General features: G+C 45.9%; 1 protein-coding gene across 1 annotated transcript in view; it reads left to right on the top strand.

Annotated features, from left to right (window-relative positions):
- The first annotated feature begins 271 nt into the window (after window positions 1–271).
- TTC9 (tetratricopeptide repeat domain 9) overlaps window positions 272–20,582 on the top strand; it is a 36,041-nt gene continuing 15,730 nt past the window's right edge. The window contains exon 1 of the mRNA XM_072865551.1: window positions 272–753. Within this exon, the coding sequence (XP_072721652.1) occupies window positions 390–753 (364 nt within the window). The 5' untranslated portion in view covers window positions 272–389. The remainder of the gene's footprint in view (window positions 754–20,582) is intronic.

Raw genomic sequence — 20,582 nt, 5'->3', positions numbered from 1 at the left:
GTGGGGATGGCCAGCTCGGGGAGCAGAGGGGCCGGGCACGGACTCGCGCCTTGCCGGGCCAGCGCGGAGGGCAGCGAGCGCGGCCGCTGCTCCCCCGCCCCTCGGCTTCGCCCTCGCCCTCGCCGCCCCTCGCTGCGCCGCGCCGCGCTGGGCGGGGGTCGCGGCGGGGCGGGGGGCGGCGGTGCCCGCGGCGGGCGGCTGGCGGCGGGGGCGGGCGGAGGCGGGCGCCCCGCGGGCTGCGGGGCGGGGGAGGAGGAGCGGCGGCCGCCGGAGGATGGGAGCGAGCGGCGGAGCCGGGGAGCGGCGCGGGGGCAAGGCCGGGAGCGCGGCGGCGGGCGCCGCGGCATCGCCCGCGTAGGGCGGCGCGGGAGCCGGGCGGCGCCGCGGCCATGGAGAGGGCGAGCCCGGCGGCGGGGAAGCTGAACGCCGGCGGCCGCGGGGCGGGCGATGGGCACGGCCCCGCGGGGGGCGCCCAGCCGCGGGCGGCGGCGGGCGGCGCGGAGCCGGGGGAGCTCATCGGGCGGGCCCTGGATTTCAAGAGCGAAGGGGCGCAGTGCTACAAGGACAAGAAATTCCGGGAGGCCATCGGCAAGTACCACCGCGCCCTGCTGGAGCTCAAGGCGCTGCTGCTGCTGCTGAGCCAGGAGCCGGCCGGGCAGCGCCCTCCCGCCGCTGCCGCCGCCGCCGGGCTCAGCGAGGAGCAGCGGCAGGCGGTGGAGGCCATCGAGGTTGACTGCTACAACAGCCTGGCAGGTCAGCGGGGCCGCGGGGCGTGGGGCGGCGGGGTCCCCCCACCCTCGCCGCGCACACCTCCCTTCCCCTCCGCAGAGTAGCCCTGCCTCACTTCTCTGCTCGTTTAATCGCCTTTCCTTCCGTTGTCTTCCATTTTTAATTTTGTTCGCACGGTTGGCACAGAAGCGCTGCCGGTGCGCGGCTCGGCGCCCGGCTGCCTCGGGTAGCGCTGGGGAGGGGGCGCACGGCCAGGCCGCTCCTTGCGCGGGGGCTCCTCTGCAGCCCCGCGGCCCCCCAGCCCTTCCCCGGGCTGCTCCAGCCGCCACGGGGTGAGCCCCGGGTCCTCTTCCCCTGGGAGACAGGTGAAAAGGCAGCGGTGCGTACGTGGGATGCTCGGACTTGAGAAATCCCGGCTGGGGAAGCGGCCAGGATCGCACGCTGCGTTTTTCCCTCAGCCCGAGATGTCCTTCGGTCCCCTCGCCACGGCTCCAGTTCTGGTGCCGGTAATTAACAGTATTACAGAGAGGGAGACTCCTTCTACCACATTTGATGTAAGGAAAGGGAAGGGTTTGGGCGCTGCGGCAATAGCTCCAAATAGTACTAGATATAAAAAGAATTTTTTGGCCTCTTAGCAATGAAAGTTGAACGCAAATACAGGACTGGCTTTTCGCTAGCCGCCAGTCACCACTGTGCTCAGTAGACATTTGATCATCACTCCCTTTGCTCCCTGCCATCTGTTTGGAAGTGCTGCAGGAAGATGGAGGGGAGGGATGGGGGGTTTAACTACTTTGTGGTCTGATTCTGAAGTCCTTACAGAGACAGAACTCCTCTTGACTTCAAGGAGCTTTACCCAAGCCAGAACTGCAGGAGCAGAGGTTATTTTTCGTCCCTAGCAGCGCATGGATTTTTCCTTTCCAAGCCTGAAAGCATCTCTAAAACAAAAACTTCTGCCTAGGTACATGCAGGGAAGTGAGTGTTCATAACCTGAACAAGGGGCACAGAATGACAACATTAATAAAGCTCTGCTATCTTCCAGAAGGATGAAGGGTCACTCATTACCCTTTACATTTTGGGGGGGAAAGCTGGCGAAAATCAGGACCTTAGTGTGTCGGCTGTCACCATCATTTGGCTTTTAGCTTTCTAAACAGAGTTGATTAGCTTTGTTTCCTGTCGTCTAGTGCTAAAAAAGATGCAGGATAAAGCAAATGGTTTGAAACACCAAGCCAGAATCTCCTCTTGTCTTAAATCCCTGCCAATCTGTTATACTCGATATGCCTTTTGGGATGTAATGGGGGGCACAATTTAGCCTCCTTTCATCACGTTTTCAAATACTCTTTCTTCAAAAGCCTGTTGAAATCACATAGAGGGAGAGGCAGGTGAGATTCCAGAGCGATACCATAATTGCACAGCTGTAATTTTGTCTCTCTCCAAATTTCTGTTCACAGGTTTATTAAAATCCATTGTATTTGGCAAGGATCATTTAGATTGGCAGGGTTATACAAAGAGCCCATAATACTCTGAACAATATAGCTCGGTGAGTTCCTGAGCCTGAAAAAGTACTCAGGAAATATCTCTGCTAGATACAAATGAGACGTGGTAGGTAGAAGGTAAATGAAGTGGGAGAGAGGGATGCAGTTTGCTTCTGTGGCGCTTTCTGCTGAGTATACAAGTTCCACTCGCTAGAAATGGGTCTGCTCCTGCTGACAGAGTTGTCCTGCATAACGGTCATTGTCCAGCTCATTTATTTACTGTTTTGGGGTTTTGTGGGGAATTTTTTTCACTGTTGGTTGTATTTGATCTCGTCAGTGGCAGCAATCAGTGGGAGAGAGAAACGTGCTCCATCTTTAACCTAGATTTGAACAGATTTTTTTCCTAAATTTAACCAGTGTGAACACAGGAGGAGATGAGTATAATTAACCCTGGAGTTGCAAGCAGTGCTTTTCCTGGGATAACCCCGCAGTGGGTCAAGGTGTCATTTTGCACAGCTGGTTGTCACATGTTTTCGGTAGATGGCACGCACAGAGCAGAGAACAGCATTTGTCTTGGAAATGCGTAGCTTTGCATGTGTCTGCTGGGCTGTCTGCAAGCAATTTTAAAGAAATTCCCTGCATGTTGGAGAGGGGAGTGTGCAGTTAAACTGGAATTGCAGTGTTGCTACTCCTAGCTGTCGCAGAGCTCCCATTCTAGCAGGGGGAATGGTGAATTCGTGTCTGAAGGGAAGGGAAGAGTGGGGAGGGACTTTCCCCAGAACTGTCATAATAATTAGTATACCTTTCTAATAGCAACTTCAAGAGGTGCAGCAGTGGGACTTTATTTTCTAAGTGTGGTGCAGCATAAGTCACCAGTTTCTTTACACAGTGAGCTCCAGCAGAAGCACCAGCGCATACTGTGAGAGTTGAAGTCAGTGTTATTTGACACGGGGAGGAGAGGAGATGCAGAGAGTTTTGCTTCTGAGCGCTGAATGGGGGCCTAGAGCTGTTTTTAAGATAAATAAATCTGCATAGTGCAGAGAGCATAACAGCAGTACATCTTAATTCTAGAGAAGGCAGTTTTTCACTTAGCTCTGATTTATACCCGGTAGCATTAGCAGCTGTCATCTGAGTGTCCTTATTATCAAGTTCTTTTAGCACCTCCGCTTACTCTCTAAGCTTAGCATTTAAGAAGCCCACCTTGCTTTTGCACTGTCATTTTTCATGTGGCCACCACACATCCACCTGTCAGAGATGTTTTGCATCACACATATAGATGCACGCACACACAATTACTTGTTTAGATGCAGCATACCAGTCAGAAGAGAGCATCAACTATAGATAAATATGCACTTTGCCAAATAAGCAGGTGAGAAATATACACCCAAAGGGGATTTGGGGCAATCTCATGGGTGAAGGCTTGGGTTGGTTGTTTTTTTTTTAATCTGACTGGTTACATGAGTAAGGAAGAACATGTGGGCAAAGACTAAACTGTTGTCAGTGCCTGTATTGCCTTGCAGAATGTAAATTTAGGCACAGACGTGCACACAGATTCTTGTTTAGCTCCGCTTCTTTTGTAGAGCACCTTCAAGAGGCAATTCTCATCCTGCGAGGTGGGGTGGTCAACTCTTGTATTTAATCAGAGCCCCACAATATTCAGTGTGTTTTCTGAAGTTCCCGGTTGTTGGAGCTGTGTGGCACCCCAACAACCTAAACTATTAGCCTGTTTCAAACGATCCCAAATCTGCTGGTTTTTAAATTCTTGTGATTTTTTTATATTTTAAATCGGCCTAGGATTTTCACTGCTTGCCATTGACAGTGCTGCTCACATTTCTTTCACTAAGCTACTAGCTGGGCTTCAGTTTAAGCTCCAAGAGTTTTGCCTTAAAGGGACTCCCCCTCACAGCTGCAAAAGCCAGTGCTGCCGCGTTCTTGCACGGGCCTGCCGATACCCCTTCATTTTACCACAAGCCTCTCTGTTAAATGTCACCAGATGCAAGAGCAGCAGCATGGTCGAGGATCCCAGAAGTTGCTAGGGTAGGCAAAGAAAAAGCCTCCCAACAGCATAGGGCCTCGTGGAATGAATGCAGGGCTGTAAGGCAAACAGTCCGTCCTTTATGACTCACTGACGGTCTCTGACCTTGAGGAAGTCACTTGACATCTTTTTGCCTCTCTCAGCCCAATTGAAAAATAAAGAACAGGGACCACAATCTCATCCTGATGGTGCATTCAACTGAGTTTCCCCCAAGTCAGTGGTTTGTGCTCTTTTAAAAACAGGTGAATGTATGAAGAATGCCTGCAGAAAAGCAAACTGGCCAAATATCCCTCAGGTCTCAGTCTCCTTTCCACTCCTATAGCATCTTTGATCTAGAAGAAGCTTAAATGCTTTACGTACTGCATGCAGGCAGGGATAATTTACCTACTACAAATGCAACCATGACTCTCATTAAATGCAATGATAATTTTATTCCAGCACTACTGCCTAAAAGTTTACAGGATCAAAAGGACTGCAGAGAGAAACAAGTCCTAGTCGTTCCAAAGCAGAAAAATGCTAAGGGTAAGCATAGTTTTAAGCTGTTCTGGTGAGGGAATGTTGCAGTGCGATAAGCAAACCTTTGTTGGTTTTCCTAAGCACGCAGAAATGCTAGAGCTAATCCTAGCAGGAGGAATGGAACCAGTGAGACAACTGGGGACGAGGAGTGGGGCTGGGCAATCTGGGTTTCTTCGTCCCTCTCTGTGCTAACCAGCTGCATTATCTTCACCAAATCTTCTCATTCTTCGAACTTCAGTTTATCCATCTGTGTTTATGACCTCTTGGGAGTACAGGAAGGCTTTGTTAATTACATGAATGTAAATTAAGTGCAATGCATTTATATACCTGTTCAGGTATGTTTAGTTTAGTATAGGAGTCTCGGCAGGAGAGCACACATACCTGCCCAGAGTATTACAAAATGTAGCCATCCAAGATACGCCTCAGCCTGGATAATGAGGTTGGGCCTCCTACACTGGCAGAAATGTGCACTGGTACCATTCATGACTGAGAAGGTCATAGCGACAGTGCCACAAAACATGGCACTGCCAGCAGTGTAGGAACCTCCTAGCACCCTTGGGCTCCAGACTGGGGTGTGGGTACTACTCCCAACCATCACCAGTTGCACAGATGCTGGTGAGTAGTCCCACTGAGAAATCCAAGTAAAAATATTTATAATACTTAGTCCAAGTAAAAATATAACTAAACATGAGAAAAGCTGGTAAAACTTGTCTCCACTGACCACCCACTAGGACTCCTCACAAGGAGTCTTTGCTAAAATCCCATCCCAGTATATAGCCGTTAACAAGTACAGACTCTACCAGGACACATGGTGCTGTGGGTGTTAAAGCAGTCTCGGATTGTTGCTTGATGCGAAGCTTTTTTTATGTGCTGCATCAACAAAAAACACCCTCTGTAAGGGTGCCATGCAATGGGAAAGAGAGACAGCAGCAAACAGAGCAGGATGTGGTCTGCACTTTCACTGATTGAGGTGGGAGTTTCCCGACACTCTTGGTTTAGATACGTGTAACCCAGCCAGAGTGCATGGGAATATCTTGTTTTACAGGCCTGATGCAATTACTGCTCCAGGTAGGTGCAATTGCAGCAGAGAATAAACACAGATGACTGTGTGTGATTTTTTTAGTGATAGGCCCAAACCCTGACATGCGTTTAAGAAAGAAGTGGGATTTGAAGCCATTGTCTGAATTACTCTTTAGAAATAACTCTGTATTTACCTATTCCCTTTTATTTTGGAGGACAAAATTCTCCCTGTTCAGGGAGGAGTTTCTTGCGCATTGAGAGGATGGTATGGAAATACATCCAGATGCTGGGGGGCAGAAGGGAGGAAGAGAAAGGATGGCAAGCTGCCTCCAAACTTGGTTTAAATTATAGAAGGAAGACAACTGTTTATTAATGTTGTTTTCAGCTTACTCAGGCGACCATACCAGTGACTAATACTGAGGGTTAGAAATGCTTTGAAAAAGAATCAATATTAACTATCATTAACTAGAAAGTTGTTACTAATGGCTGCTCAGGAATCTGTCTCCTTTTGTTCATTCCTGCACTGCATCTTGGATGGGAAACAGTAAGCTTAGGACATTGATAGATGAATGCAGGTAAATCTTCTCATGGTGGCGTGGAGCGTTGCTATTCTGTCCTCTTTAACAAAGGTTGTAGAGTCAGTGCGGTTTCTGGAAGCTTTGCTGGAATTGCTGAAGGTAGCTTCAGCTGGGGCACACTCACTTGTGTGAGGCTGGGAGGTGGTGGTAGGACACTGTAGCTTGCCCTGTTCTTATGCGCTTGCCTAGGCGTTAGCAGCCATTCAAGGTGGGGTTGGGGTAGAAAGTCTGTCTCAGTATAGCCATTCAGAGTTTAGGACACTGCTAGAAACAGTACTAAGACAATTCGTGGAAATTAATTAGGCGCAGTCACGTTTTCTCTCTGTGATAACCCATGGCAGAAGTGACAGCTGGGAGCAATGATCTTTAGCTGTCAGAGCTTGATGTGCCAGAGCTCATCTGTTACTATCCATAGGCAGTAGCTAACGTCATGTTCTTTACTTCAAAATCCACTCCATTCTCCCCACTCTCCAAAATTCTTGACATGCCATTGCCCTGGGGCTCATAGGCTGGATAGCACCATCTGCTTCTCCTTGGCTTTGTCCCGTGTACCCAGTTTTCCCATCACATTTCTCAGCTCAGGACTCAGAGCTGCTTACGCAGTCCGTGCCTTTCCCCCTTTGAATTCCTCTACTCACTCTCCCAATTGCAATGCAGCCATGTCAGATTTTTTGACCTCCCAGACAAAGATTTGTCCCTTTCCAGGCTTCCCCCATCTCTGTTCTGCCAGTGAGGTCCTCTCATCCCCTTTGTTCTCATACTCTGCCTTACAGCACCTTGGAGCACCTGATTCCTTTGAGCTGATTTTGCCTGCAGTATGTTAGGTCAGGCTGGACCTTCTCTCCCTTCCTGGCTCTTCTCAAGGCCCATCTCTGCTGTGACACCTACAAGAAGCCAGTCATTTGGTGCTGGTTACCTATTTATGTATAACAAGGAGGAGCACCTCTCCACAACAGTGTGTACATGTGCAAGCATGTGACTATATTCCGTATCTTCACACCCTTTGTCATTCACCTTTATAGATTCACCAACTCTTCTGATCAGGGGCATGAATTTTAACACATGCTTGTCCTGTGTAGCCATGATCACAACTTTGCCTGTCACAGCAGCATGTCCTCATCTTTAAAGCCCTAGGTTGTGTAAATCACCACCCCAGAATGGTTCTGCAACAGCCTCCCGACAGGAGTCAGGGGAAAAAGCAGTCTCGTGCTGTTTGCAACTCTAGCAGTTGTGGATCTGTTTGCCAAAGAACCCAGAAATGCCTGATAAGTCCTGTGTCTCAAGCTCCTGACTTAATCATGACATCTCAGTCCTATTCACTCATATGTACCATCAACAAGGCAGGAGCTGCAACTCTGTAGATGTCCCTAGGTGGAGAGAACAACCGTCCTTAGGCTGCTGCATAAGCTTTTCAGGATGCAGAACACCGATTATTGGTTGCAAGGCTACAGCATTTTTCCTTCTCCAATACATCCACATCTGACAAGTCAAATCCCTGCCCTACTGAAGCGAATACTTTTCTCTCCACTGCTCAGTATTCCCTTTCTTTCTTTAGTAGTAGCACTGTCCATTGCGTTTACTTGCTGCCAGTTTAGGGGGCTGTCATGTAGATTGTTCTGCATCAATGGCAACTCCTTTCATATCAGTGGCAGGCAGCAAAACTCTGCTCATCTAGCTGTCGATCTAGTTGCCTGGGAGCTGCTGGAAAGGAGCAGCTGGGTCAGCCAGCAAAGAGCCACCAAACGAGTGTTCCTCAAATTTTGATTCCAAAGCTCTTGTGATGCCCTGATTACAACTGTCAGTTTTCACACCTCTGGTGTTACTCTGGCCTGGCCACATCAGCTCATTTCCTACTTGAGGAAACTCAACTGAGGTATCTACCTTGCTATAAGTCACCTTACTCTGTAAAGCAAGAGGGTTCAGGGCCCTCTTGGTAGAACCTAATCAGGCAGTGGTGGAAATTTGCTACTGGTCTGATGCGTCTGTAAGGCTTAGCCTAACATGCAAAGACTGATTTCAGATCAGCCCAGTTGGATGCTGATTATCTTAGGTCTTTTCCAACTTGAAAGACTTAGCTCTTGACTCCAGGCAGCAGAGCTGTTTACTTCTATCTGAAGCAGATGGAGGGGATAATACAAAACAAGCAGTGGGGTATCTTTGCCCTGCACATTCCCCAGAGTAGTGTGTAGGAGAGGAAATTTACTCCTGGAAGCAAATTAAAAGCAGAGGAAATGTCTGGGACTTGAAAATTTATGTCAGACCTTTAGTGCTTCCTTTGGCCATTCCTGGGCTGATGTGACTAACAAACTTCTACCTCCGGTGTGCTGTGTTATCCCTACAGTCACCATCTAATCTACAAATTCACCCTGATATGAAAAGCATCTTTATGATATAAATAATGATCTTTCAACCAACTGCGGGGAAGAAGCTGTGAGAATTCGCATTCTTCTGCTCCACTCCTGCTCCCAGAGAGGAAGAGGGCAGAAAGATTTGTTTCATTCACTCTTTCAGAGAATAAATGTGCCCTATGGAATGGCCGTAGCCTCTCCCGAACAGGAGCTGCCCAGGGAGGTCATCACCCCACCCAGTTGATCTTGCAGAAGCAGAACGATGAGAGGAGGAGTCTGTTATGATGCTCTGGAAGACCATCATAAGTCAGCCCTAGCCACTGCTCTGCAAAGGCACCTTTTTTCTTGTCTAGTGCTTCAAAAGAACCAAATCAGAATCTCTGCCCCATGTCTGTAGCTATGATTCTCTCATCAAACAGTGTGGTGCAAAGTTAAGCCTCAACTCCTTTAGTCACCATATTTTTTTAATACTAGCATAATTCAAATCCTAGATTACTGTCCTCTCAAATGCTTTGCAGTGATTAATTGCTTAAGACACGGTAGTGCGTTCAATTTGCAAGGAAACCAGAGCAGCATAAGATCATCACCTATATTGGAAGTACAAATAAAATGTATTCATTTTCCTTTACACATTCTCTAACTACTGTGATGGAGCTCAAACTGAGGCAGCTCAGGAGCTTTGCTCATGGGGTGGGGGGGTAAATTAAATTAATAGATTAATACAAAATAATTTTTAAAACCCAGGGCTGATTAACTTAGAATACAGTGCCAGAAGGTATCATGGAGTTAAAGAACGTAATAAGGTTAGAAAAGAAGGCTTAGACACATAACTAATCAGAACATTCACTGCTGTATTAGATAGGATAAAAACTGTAAAGCAAATATTACATTTTCATGCTTGAGAACCACTGCTAACTGGTTTGGATTTACAAATAAACTTCTCTGAGATTTTCATTTCCCTGTCCATGGCTATGTCACATAAATGACTCAGTCATCCTGTGATCAGCTAGCATATTCACATCCTTTTCCTCTTTGGTTGTTTCCAGCTCATGAGCTCACAGATTCTACCAGAAATTCCTATTAGTCCCAAAGAGCATGGTCTTACATTTTGTATTATCGACTTCCATCCCAAATAAATTTACTGCTGTCCACCAGGTCATGTAGTTCTTTTTATATTACATTGTCGTCCTCATCCCTTTTAACAGTACCCTCCAACTTCACACTGTCTGTAGGGCACTCCTACTTTTACATCAGGGGCATTAACAAAAACACTAAACAAGCTCAATTCTGAAATTAATTCCTGAGGTATTCTACTAGTGATCTCTAATTACAGACCAATATGCCTGTCAGCAGAACCCATTTCAGCTTCTTTACCCACCACATAATTCTTATACTGTATCTTCATCTTCCCTAGCTTAACCGAAAAGGCACAGTCAAGACAGAGAATTGTGTTACTGGCCTGATCCAGTACAATGATTTGGGTGTTCCTGGTGCCTGAAAACAAGTTTCCTACTTGGGGTGGACGTTACCCTCCACATGTTCCAAATCAGACATGCACTCCTACCTCGTTCCTCCACTGCCAGCAACGCATTGCACAGACGTAGTTTATGAGGGGTTTGGGAATGATCTGAGATCTTTACCTGAAGTGCTTTGCCACAGTTTATATTAAAAAGAAGGCATCTTATTAGAGGGCTGGTTTATATGCTCCTGCACAGTTCAAACGCTGACTTTCTCAAGCAAATAACATACTGAATCATCCCTCTGGTCTTTAGTTTATTCGTTTTCAGCCTGATTTCCAAAGGAAATGAGTCATAAGCAAGTATGTTTTCTGTGGTCTGCCTGTCAGTCCCCTCTCAATAACTTTCAAACCTGTTGGCCAGCTAGATTTGATGGAGAGACAGATGTCTCAATGGTACTAAGTTTATACGGTATAAATGGAGAGCAGGGAACAGGCAAGGACACTAGAGGCCCAACTACACGAAAGGGTGACGCTTAAGCCCACTTTACATCGTCTGTCAAAGCTCAGCCAGGTGACGCAGCCTGACACAGCCAGGGTTAGTTGGCTCTGTTGCTGACAAACCACACTTCTGTGTAAGTTTTTGTGCATTTTTAAGGAAAATAAGGTTTCAAGAGCTTCGTTTTATACCCCTCTCTCTCAGCAGTTAGTTAGAAAACAGTTGACTCGGGCATCCTCTGCCTCTTTGATTCTGTCAGTTGTTCTCCTCTCCATCCCTCCCACAGAGGCCATAAAGGTTTCTCTGTTTCAGAACATCATTAAAACGGAAAGGCTTTGGGCTACACTGGACCTGGATAAAACATGTGAATGGGTTATTATTTTAATGAAGGAAATGTTCCTTCCCATTTGGCCTCTCCATCTTGCCAGATGAGTCTTTTCAGCTAGGGAGGGTTCAAGGAAAAACCAAAAGCATTTCAGTCCCTATCAATTATACATGGCATGAATACAGAAGGAGGTGGCCCCAGAGACAGCCTGCTCTCCACCCCTTAGTGGACTCTGCAATTGTCAGCTCTTTCACGTGTCCTGGGAGGGGAACTGTGAGCCACCACAGGGCACAGCACACAGATGTCACGCAGCCACGTCATCCTGCCCTGTTTGTGGTACAGGATAAAGTGCTAGCTTTCATCCCAAATTGCACATGCTGCAGTAAGCCAGGCTTGAGGCAATCGTGGTATGCACGACTGTCAGTGACTTAATTCGAGAGCCTTCGAGCTGTTCCAGCTGCATTTCACAGTACTGCTGTCAGTTGTTTGAACCACTATGAGCAAAGGATGCTTTACCCTTCAGTAGAGAAGGCAGCTTGAAATCCATCACTTCCTCCAAAGCGTCTCCCGACTTACAGAAATCCCCTCCTTGTCTCCGATGGGTTTGAAAAAAACCCAACCATCATTCCATTAAGACCTTAATTTCACTGTGTAATATACTCTGGTAAGAATCATAAAATATTTGATAGCACTTGCTAGAGTTGGACTGCTGTTGAACTCCAGGCACTTACCAGATGGTTGTCACCATCTGATGTTGCGGATCTCTGATAAAATTCTGTGTACTTTTCCCTTGTGAAAACGACTCAAGAGACCAGATTCCTCCAGCGGGTGTCAATAGCAACAGGAGGCCAGAGGAGGAAAGGGTACAATGTAGAGAAGGTGCCACAGTGAGAGAGTAAAGCAACACAAAGTGAACAAAAGCAAACAGCAAGGAAGGGGCAGTGGAATAAATAGCAACTGGAACAGCAGATCTGAAGGCCAAACATACCTGAAGTCATATTGACTGAACTAGACTGGACTAGATGAGTACTGATTTTAAAAGATAAAGGCAGGTCAAAGATTACTAGATAAATATAAAGTCAGAGAGGAGGAAACCTCCAGGGGATTTGACCTGGCAGATCAACAATAACAGCCTTGGCAAAAACAAACAGAAGGGACTTCCATCTCTTCTAACATGGCTGCAGGAGGAGCTAGTATATATGGATATATGGATCAATCAAAATTGATCTAGTAGTTAAAAGCTGACTGAAGCTCTTGCTCTACCAGTGCTTTTCTAGGACTTCACTCCTATCTCTCCTGGCTGGGAGAATCAAAGGCATGGAGATTACAAGATGCAATATGAAGATCATCTCCACCTTAAGCTCTTTATTTTGGTAGAATAAAGATTTGCTGGTACACAGCTGGGGGCAGATTTTGGCTTCAGAAAACAATTCTTGTTTGCTTGACATCTAGGTTTTAACTACTTCTTTAATATTACTGTAGCTAAGAATTTTCAGTAAGCCTCTGGTTTTGATTTGAAGGACCAGTAACTACAGGAACTGGCAGGTCAAAATACTCTTTCAAAACAGAAGCTATGAGGATCAGATGAAAAGTTTGCTGAAATTCCCTGCTTCTCAAAGCTTTGGCCCTTTGAAGGAAAACTGCAGTATTACATTACTGGATTTGTGATGAAAAATAACCATAAATCACCACAAACTTGCCTTAAAGTAGCTTAAGAATCATTTAGAAATAACGAACACTTCTAAGGAACTGCGCTCTTGAAAATTAGAAAAGTCTGAAATATGGGAACATAAACACGCAGCAAAGGCAGAAATCATTCATGCTTGCTCTTACTTAAGTGCTTACATATTCACACGTCTGGCTAGGATGTTGCTCTGACATCCTCCAGCAGGACCTTCTGATAGGAATTAGCACTAAATGGCAGCCATCAAGGAGAACTGAGAACCGTTCATGCTCTGAGTGTTAACAGGACAATCAGTAACGGGACTGCAGAGCTGAACAGCAATTCAAGAGTCTTCTATCCATACCCGTGCCTGGTACAAGGGTACAGATAAGACATATCCCAGGTAACATTTGCTTAAGCTGTTCTTAAACACTTCCAAAACTAGGATCCTTCACAACTTCCCCAAGCAGTCTCTTTCAATGCTTCGCTGTCTTCATTGCTAGAAAGTTCTTCCTAGCTGAAATGTGAGCCCTCTTACGTCCCGAGTACAAGAAGAACAGATTGTATCCTGGTTATACCCTTCTTTGCATTACAGGGTTGGTTTGTTGTTTTTTTGCTTTTTACCTATATGAACACTGTTAGCCTGTCTTCCCTCACGGTCTTCTTGAGGGCTTATGTTCTGTCTTCTCTGGACCACTTGTTATTGTCAGGGTCCTCCTGTGGATTACCTCCACATTTTCTTTCAAGATTGGCATCCAAAATGAGACATAGTACCCTCACATGTCTTGCAAACTGCTTCTTTTCATACATGCTGGTGTGCATTTTTCTTCATTAACAGTATAGCCTTGTTGACTTTAGCTGGTGATCCACTTCACTCCCCAGATCCTTTTCAGCAGCGTTGCTCTCCAACCAACTGTTCCCCTGCTGTACTTACACAGTGGGTTTTTTCCTGCCTAATTGTAGGACCTTTTACTTGACCCTGTCGAATTGCATCTTATTTTTATCAGGACACCACCAGTTTGTGGGGATCCCTTGGAATTCTACCCTGTCTTCCGACATACACCAACTCCTCACATCTTGGTGTTATCTGCAAATTGATGAGGCAGTCTGCAGTCTGTCATTTAGGTCTTTATTGACAATACCAAATACCATGGAGCCTAGGACAGATCAGTGCAGAACCCTACTTAATATTGTCTTTCACTCTGTTAACAGAGTTAAGTCTGTTAATTTAGACTGTTCTCCTTCAATTTGCTTAAGAAAATGTCAGTAGAATTTGTCATTTGACGAGTGTAAAAGCCAAGATATGTAACAACTACTGTTTCTCCTTTATCTTCAAGATTGATCACCCTATCACAGACTGAAGTTAAACTGATTTGTTCTGACAGCTCACATTAGCTGTTACTTATCTCCTTGTTATTAACCCTGTGCACTCCAAGGGATGGCAATAGGCAGAGTCCTAGGGTTGGGCTGCCAGCCACGAAAAGCCTGACACACAGGCTCAGCAGCTCCTTTCAGAACTGCTAGATGCCTCTTAATGTGCATGATGGTGGAAGCATCAGTGTATTTATTTCAGTCACTACTACTGTCTCTCTCTCCTGGAAAAGCTAATTGGAACTGTGAAGTCAGGGTCTTTCTTCTGGAAGAGTTATGAAGGATGCAAGAGCAGCAGAGAACTGAAGAAGACCATGCTATGTATTGGAGGAAGGCATGGCCAAGAAGGCAGGATGGGAAGAAGGGGAAGGCGGCTTGGAAGAGGTGGCTCTCCGGGCTCTCCAAACATTTATGTATCCACACCTCATTTAGCACTAATCCCTCCCTACAGAGAGAGACAACCTGTCATACAGTTTGGATTTTAATTTTCCACATGTTTCCCTGCAAGCAGAAACATACGGGCATATTTAGGCCTTTTTGGTACCTGGAGAGGAATAAATGAGAGCCACTGGCTGGAAAGTTGTGCTGTCATTCTGATACTCCCTTTTCATCCCATTAAGGTTGTCCGGGAACTAGGAGTCAGCTGATCAGATCATTGCCAGACATTATCAAGCTGTCTATAATTAGCTTTTTATTGGTGAGAAGCCATAAAATCCTCTTTGTTTGCAAGCTTGGACTATAGAGAAAGAAGAGAAATATTTCATGGAAGAGATTGTTTGGAAACTGTGGATCCTAATTAGTGTCTCAGCCTTGTAGTGAAACTGCATGCAGCATTTGTCTGAAAAAAAGATGCTTGAAACATCCTCTATTGAGGAATGCTGGGTTGCATTCTTGAAAGGCACAGCACACATGGAGCTCATTGCAGATATGGATGCTTTACCACCTCTGCTCTGTTCCCTTGGTGTAGGCTTCTTACATTCCCGCATGTTATATGTCTCCTTTTAGTGCCAATCCAGATTGAAAATTTAATGCATGTTAAAACATAGGTTAAAAATTGGGCTGTGCCATCCGTATGTAACCTGTGCAATCTGCACACTCAGGATCAATAACTTCAATTTCAGAGAAATTTGGATAAGCATTCCAGTAGTCCAGATCTTTTTATGCTGTACATTAAAATTATGGTAGTTTAAGTCCAAGGTGACTTTTATTCTAAGATAACCTTTTACATTTTCAGCATCATTTTATGAAACATTTTACGTGATTCATTTTAGAAGTTAATTACAGTTTAAATTACTAACATATGGCTGAAATTTTCACTGTTGTGTAGTAATGGTATCCCCTTTAATTCCTCAAGTGGACACCATAAGCTCCATGTGCTTGTTGTAAACACCATTTACACAGACTTCAGCATGCAGAGATTAGTGATACATCCATTAGTGACATGGTTAGAAGATCACTGTCTATTCCAAGACAAACATTTTTCCTTTTTTTACCTCCTGTTCTTTTTTGGTATATCCCAATAATTTTTCTTCCCAAACACTTAAATCAAACCAAAACTTATCACTATCACGTTTTCTCTTTTCTGAGGAAGAGCATCACCATGAAGGATGCCACTTCTGAAGTAACCAAATTATGAGACTCTCCTAGTCTGCCCTATTATTTTGAGTCTTAAAGAGATATGAGAACAAAGCCTGTTCAATGATATATAAAGGTCTTAATCAAGTGTCTGAATAAAACCCTGAAGCAGTCATATCAAAGCATCAATCATGTGTTTTCCAAAATAGAACCAGAGCAAGAATATGTACCATCTTCCTGCGATTTAAACAGATTTTAAGTGAGCTGCTGACTGCTATACTTAGGGCGAGATCATATCAGAAAGCAAAGTATTTTGCAGAGTTTAATTGTTATTTCTGGGAATGACACTGTCAGTTTGTGAAATACACATTTGAGTTTGTAGTGGTTGGAGTACAGCGCACTTACTCAAGAGTAATAATCCACATAGGCTGTTAAACTCCGGTGGTGGAGTCAAGAATAAATACAGTAAAGAGGAAATATCCACTTCAGGTTTAAGCAGTAATGGGTTTAGCTACTTCTCTCTGCTTTACAACTGAACAAATCAATACAGGCTGGTTTTTTTTTAAACCACTGGTTGGAACAGTCTCATTAGCCTTGCCCACCTCGCAGTAAACTCTTCAGTGAAAGGGGGCCAAATGCACTAATACATCTTTGGAAGGCAAATCTAATATCCCCTAGATTTTCAGTCTAAGGAGTGGAAAGCAAAGGTCATTTGGATTCAGACCCTTTTGCATGGGTATACGAGAGTGGTTCGACCACATGACTTACTGTTAGCTCTTGCATAGGGCACCTGCTCCAGTCTCCAGGGGATGTTTGCAAGGGCTAGCTTTAAGCATTGCAGGTTAGTATCCCTTGGTGAGTATACTCAGCAGAGGAGAAGATGATTCTGAGTAGGAATGTGATTGTGGTTAAGTGATCTGCTAGAGGAGCTGCTTTCATACACACCTAGGGAGACTAGTTTCCTCTACTTGGATTTCCCTGCTGTAAATGCTCCTCTTGGTCCTCAGGCTAGCTGCACTGTGTCTCTGTGTCCTTAGCACCTTGTCCCAAACTCTTAACTCCACTTCTCCCCCAGATTTTGCCTCCTCAATAGACCTCAACTCCCCACTCGTACACCCCTTTCACCACCCCAACAGTTCTGTGCCTCTGTCCCCATGTGCGTTTCAGCCCCGGTCTCCTCCCCTTGCAAACATCTGTCTCCCTGTTGTTCTAAGACAACCCCTCTCAGCTTGGTTTCCACTTTCTCCTTTTCTTTCTTCCTGTGACCAGTGAGCCAATAAGAGAATTTTCTTGCTCTTTAAGTTTACAAATACCTGCTTTTTCCTAGATCGGATTGTGCCCAGGGTGGACCAAATATTCAATGGATTTGGGTACCAAATTGTAAGGCATCTCTACTGAGTACTATATGCAGTATTATAGTGGTTTTATTTTCATAAGGTTATCAGTTGGCCAGCTATAGATTACCCCGGGCATAACAGAAGGCACCTGCTTGACACAAGTGATATCTGCCAGATTTCAGTTTGCAAAGCCAAACAATGAGAGGGCATGAGACAAATCCGAAGAGACAATCACCAGAGATCTTTAACAAGGGAAAAATAAGATATGTTTCCCTAGCCTGTTTTTCAAAAATACCTGAACAGTCTTGGCTGGCATTTTCCAGAAGCAGACATCAAAGGCAGACATTGCACATGGATTATTTTAGTCCAAAAACTTAAAAGACCAACAAAGTTATAAGCAGCTGACTGTCTCCTACAGTGGAAGGCACAAGGCAATCTTAAAAATAGGCAGCACTACCTGCTTACCTGGGTGATTGTCCTGGTTTCAGCTGGGATAGAGTTAATTTTCTTCCTAGTATCTGGTATAGTGCTGTGTTTTGGATTTAGTATGAGAATAATGTAATAATGAGAAAACACACTGATGTTTTAGTTGTTGCTAAGTAGTGCTTACACTAAGTCAAGGACTTTACTGTGTTACGTAACACCTCACTTGCAGTATATGCTCCCTGTTGTGCTGCTTATCATCTCTGGGGGCTGGATTGGGGTTATCATCTTGCTGTACTTTGTAGCACTGGTTTATGATATGATAAAATGGCTGGTCGTGAGATTAAGCTGGTATTTGTACTCAGCATTGCCGTCATCTCCATACTTCGGGAGCCATCTCTTAGAAACTGTTAATCATTACACTTCTTACCTTTTCTCCTCGGAGAGCCAATTTACAGGGGAGACATCTTCCTTCACCTTCCCCTTCTCCTCCAGGCTAGTTACAACAGCTCTTGAGAATTTTGAATGTCCTTAGGATGTTCAAACTGGCATGTTCCTCTTGCTCCTACTCCTGAATGTGTTTCAGGTCTTGTTTAAAGTTAAACAACTATTTAAGAATACCACCCAGAGATCTACCCAAGCCTGGATAGTTATGAGTGGCAGGGTGTGTGGGATAGTATGGGCAAGTACCTAGGGCAGTGGGCACCTCCAGTGTTTTGGAACTTCACCCCTGAACAAGTGCAGAATCCTGAAAAACTACTAAAGTATTTAGAAAAAGTATGCTGTCACCCTGGCAGCTCCAGAGAGACACAAATCACTGCAACGTGCTGGGGCCTGGCCCATGCCTACCGAGCCCTGCTCAACACTATTCGGAACCCTCAAGGGGAAGAGAAGGTCTCTGGATCTGACGACAAAATGACAGGCACTGCGGCTACTCCAACCCTGGCGACAGGCACTGTGGCTGAACCAGAGAACCAACCCGTGCTGATATCAGCCGCCCCTATACACAAGAAGAAATCTTGGAAGCGAAAGTCAGCTCGTTTAGTAAGGGATGATGACAAAGCAGGGCCATCATGAGAGGAGGAAGAACTCATAAACGAGATGGTAACCACCTAATCCCTATCCATGAGCGAGCTATGAGATATACGAAAGGACTTCAGCCGTCTTCCAGGTGAGCACATGGTCACCTGGCTGCTCCCATGCTGGGATAACGGGGCCAGTAGCCTGGAATTAGAGGGTAGGGAAGCCAAGCAGATGAGATCCCTTTCTAAGGAAGGGGGCATTGACAAAGCAATTGGAAGAGGGGCACAATCCGTCAGCCTCTGGAGGTGACTTCTGTCAGGCGTGAAGGATCAAGGAAGATGTTCCCAGGCAAGTGGACCACCATGGAGAGAGATATCCAGTATTTGAGGGAATTAGCTGTGCTGGAGGTGATTTATGATGACCTGAACAATGAGCAGTTACCCAAAGATCCAGATGAAGTCTGGCGCACACAACCCATGTGGCGGAAGTTTGTACAAATCATTGTATGCCAACTCATTGGCAATACTGACCTTGAAAGATGGAGAGGACCCAACAGTGGATTAATTGCCTGGCCAGCTCTGGCAATACAAAGAAAGTATTTCTTCCTCCCTCATGTAGGCTGTAGAGAAACTGTCCTGGGAGGTCCAGCAACTCGAAGAGTATAGGTCCTACTCTTCACCTGTATGGACCAGTATCTCACATATTAGGAGTAAGCGTTCCTCTGCGCAAGAGAGAGGATATAGAGGGTACACACCATGGGGCACCCTGTGGTTTTACCTGCATGACCATGGAGAGGACATGAGGAAGTGGGATGGAAAATCTGTCTCGACCCTAGAGGCACGGGTATGTGAGTTACAAGGAAAAACAATTACACAAGGGGGTTCTTCCAGGAAAATTGCTGCTCCAGTTTCCAGTGAGCAGTTCCCCAGACAGAGTAGAAGAGCTGATCTCACTTATGATCTTAATGAAGGGACTCCTGACTCATATTTACAAGAAATGAGTAACGAATACTATGACCAAGACTAGAGGGGCCCTGCCTCCAGCCAGGTGGAGGAAGGGGACAACTGGGTTTACTGGACTGTGTGGATTCGATGGCCTGGCACATGAGACCCACAGGAGTATAAGGCTCTAGTAGATGCCGGTGCAGTGTACCCTAATGCCATCAAGCTATAAAGGGGCAGAACCCACCTGTATTTCTGGGGTGACAGGGGGATCCCAACAGCTGACTGTATTGGAGGCCGAAGTGAGCCTAACCGGGAATGAGTGGCAGAAGCACCCCACTGTGACTGGCCCGGAGGCTCTGTGCATCCTTGGCATAGACTGCCTCAGGAGAGGGTATTTCAAGGACCCGAAAGGGTACCGGTGGGCTTTTGGTATAGCTGCCTTGGAGACAGAGGAAATTAACAGCTGTCCACCTTGCCCGGTCTCTCAAAGGACCCTTCTGTTGTGGGGTTGCTGAGGGTCAAAGAACAACAGGTGCCGATCACCACTACGACGGTGCATCAGCAGCAATATTGCACCAAGACTCCCTGATTCCCATCCATAAACTGATTCATCGACTGGAGAGCCAAGAAGTGATCAGCAAGACTCGCTCACCCTTTAACAGGCCCATACAGCCAGTGTGAAAGTCTAATGGAGGGTGGAGACTAACAGTAGGCTATCGTGGCCTGAATGAAGTCACGCCGCTGCTGAGTGCTGCTGTGCCGGACATGCTAGAACTTTGATACGAACTGGAGTCAAAGGCAGCCAAGTGGTATGCCACAACTAATATCGCTAATGCATTTTTCTCAATCCCTTTGGCAGCAGAGTGCTTTTTTTGGTTTTTTTTGCAGCAAACTGCAAACAAGACAGGAGTTTGTGAAATATGAACTCGCAACCCAAGATATTCCTGTAGGGCAAGGGCATTTTCATCTCCCAGAACAACAGCAAATGGAATTCCTGTTATGACTAACACAATGCGCTGAGCCCAAGGAACATGCCACGGGGTAGGGATATGCTAACGTTGTTTGCACAGTAATTTGGCTCACTCTCTTAAGTGTTCTGTAACATGGATAGGTCTTGAGCCTTGCCTACAGTGGGAATTTAGCCATAGTATAAACTGTGTCTGGAGGATTGTTTTGGCATGCAGATTTACCCTTTGGTGAAAATGGCCAGGTAGGCAAGGCTCTTGATATTGTTGTTCAAAATCTCCATATTAAAACCTTTACATCCT

This window comes from Ciconia boyciana, chromosome 6, assembly GCF_034638445.1.
Source record: "Ciconia boyciana chromosome 6, ASM3463844v1, whole genome shotgun sequence".
Lineage (NCBI taxonomy): Eukaryota > Metazoa > Chordata > Aves > Ciconiiformes > Ciconiidae > Ciconia > Ciconia boyciana.
This window is presented reverse-complemented; position numbering and strand designations above follow the sequence as displayed.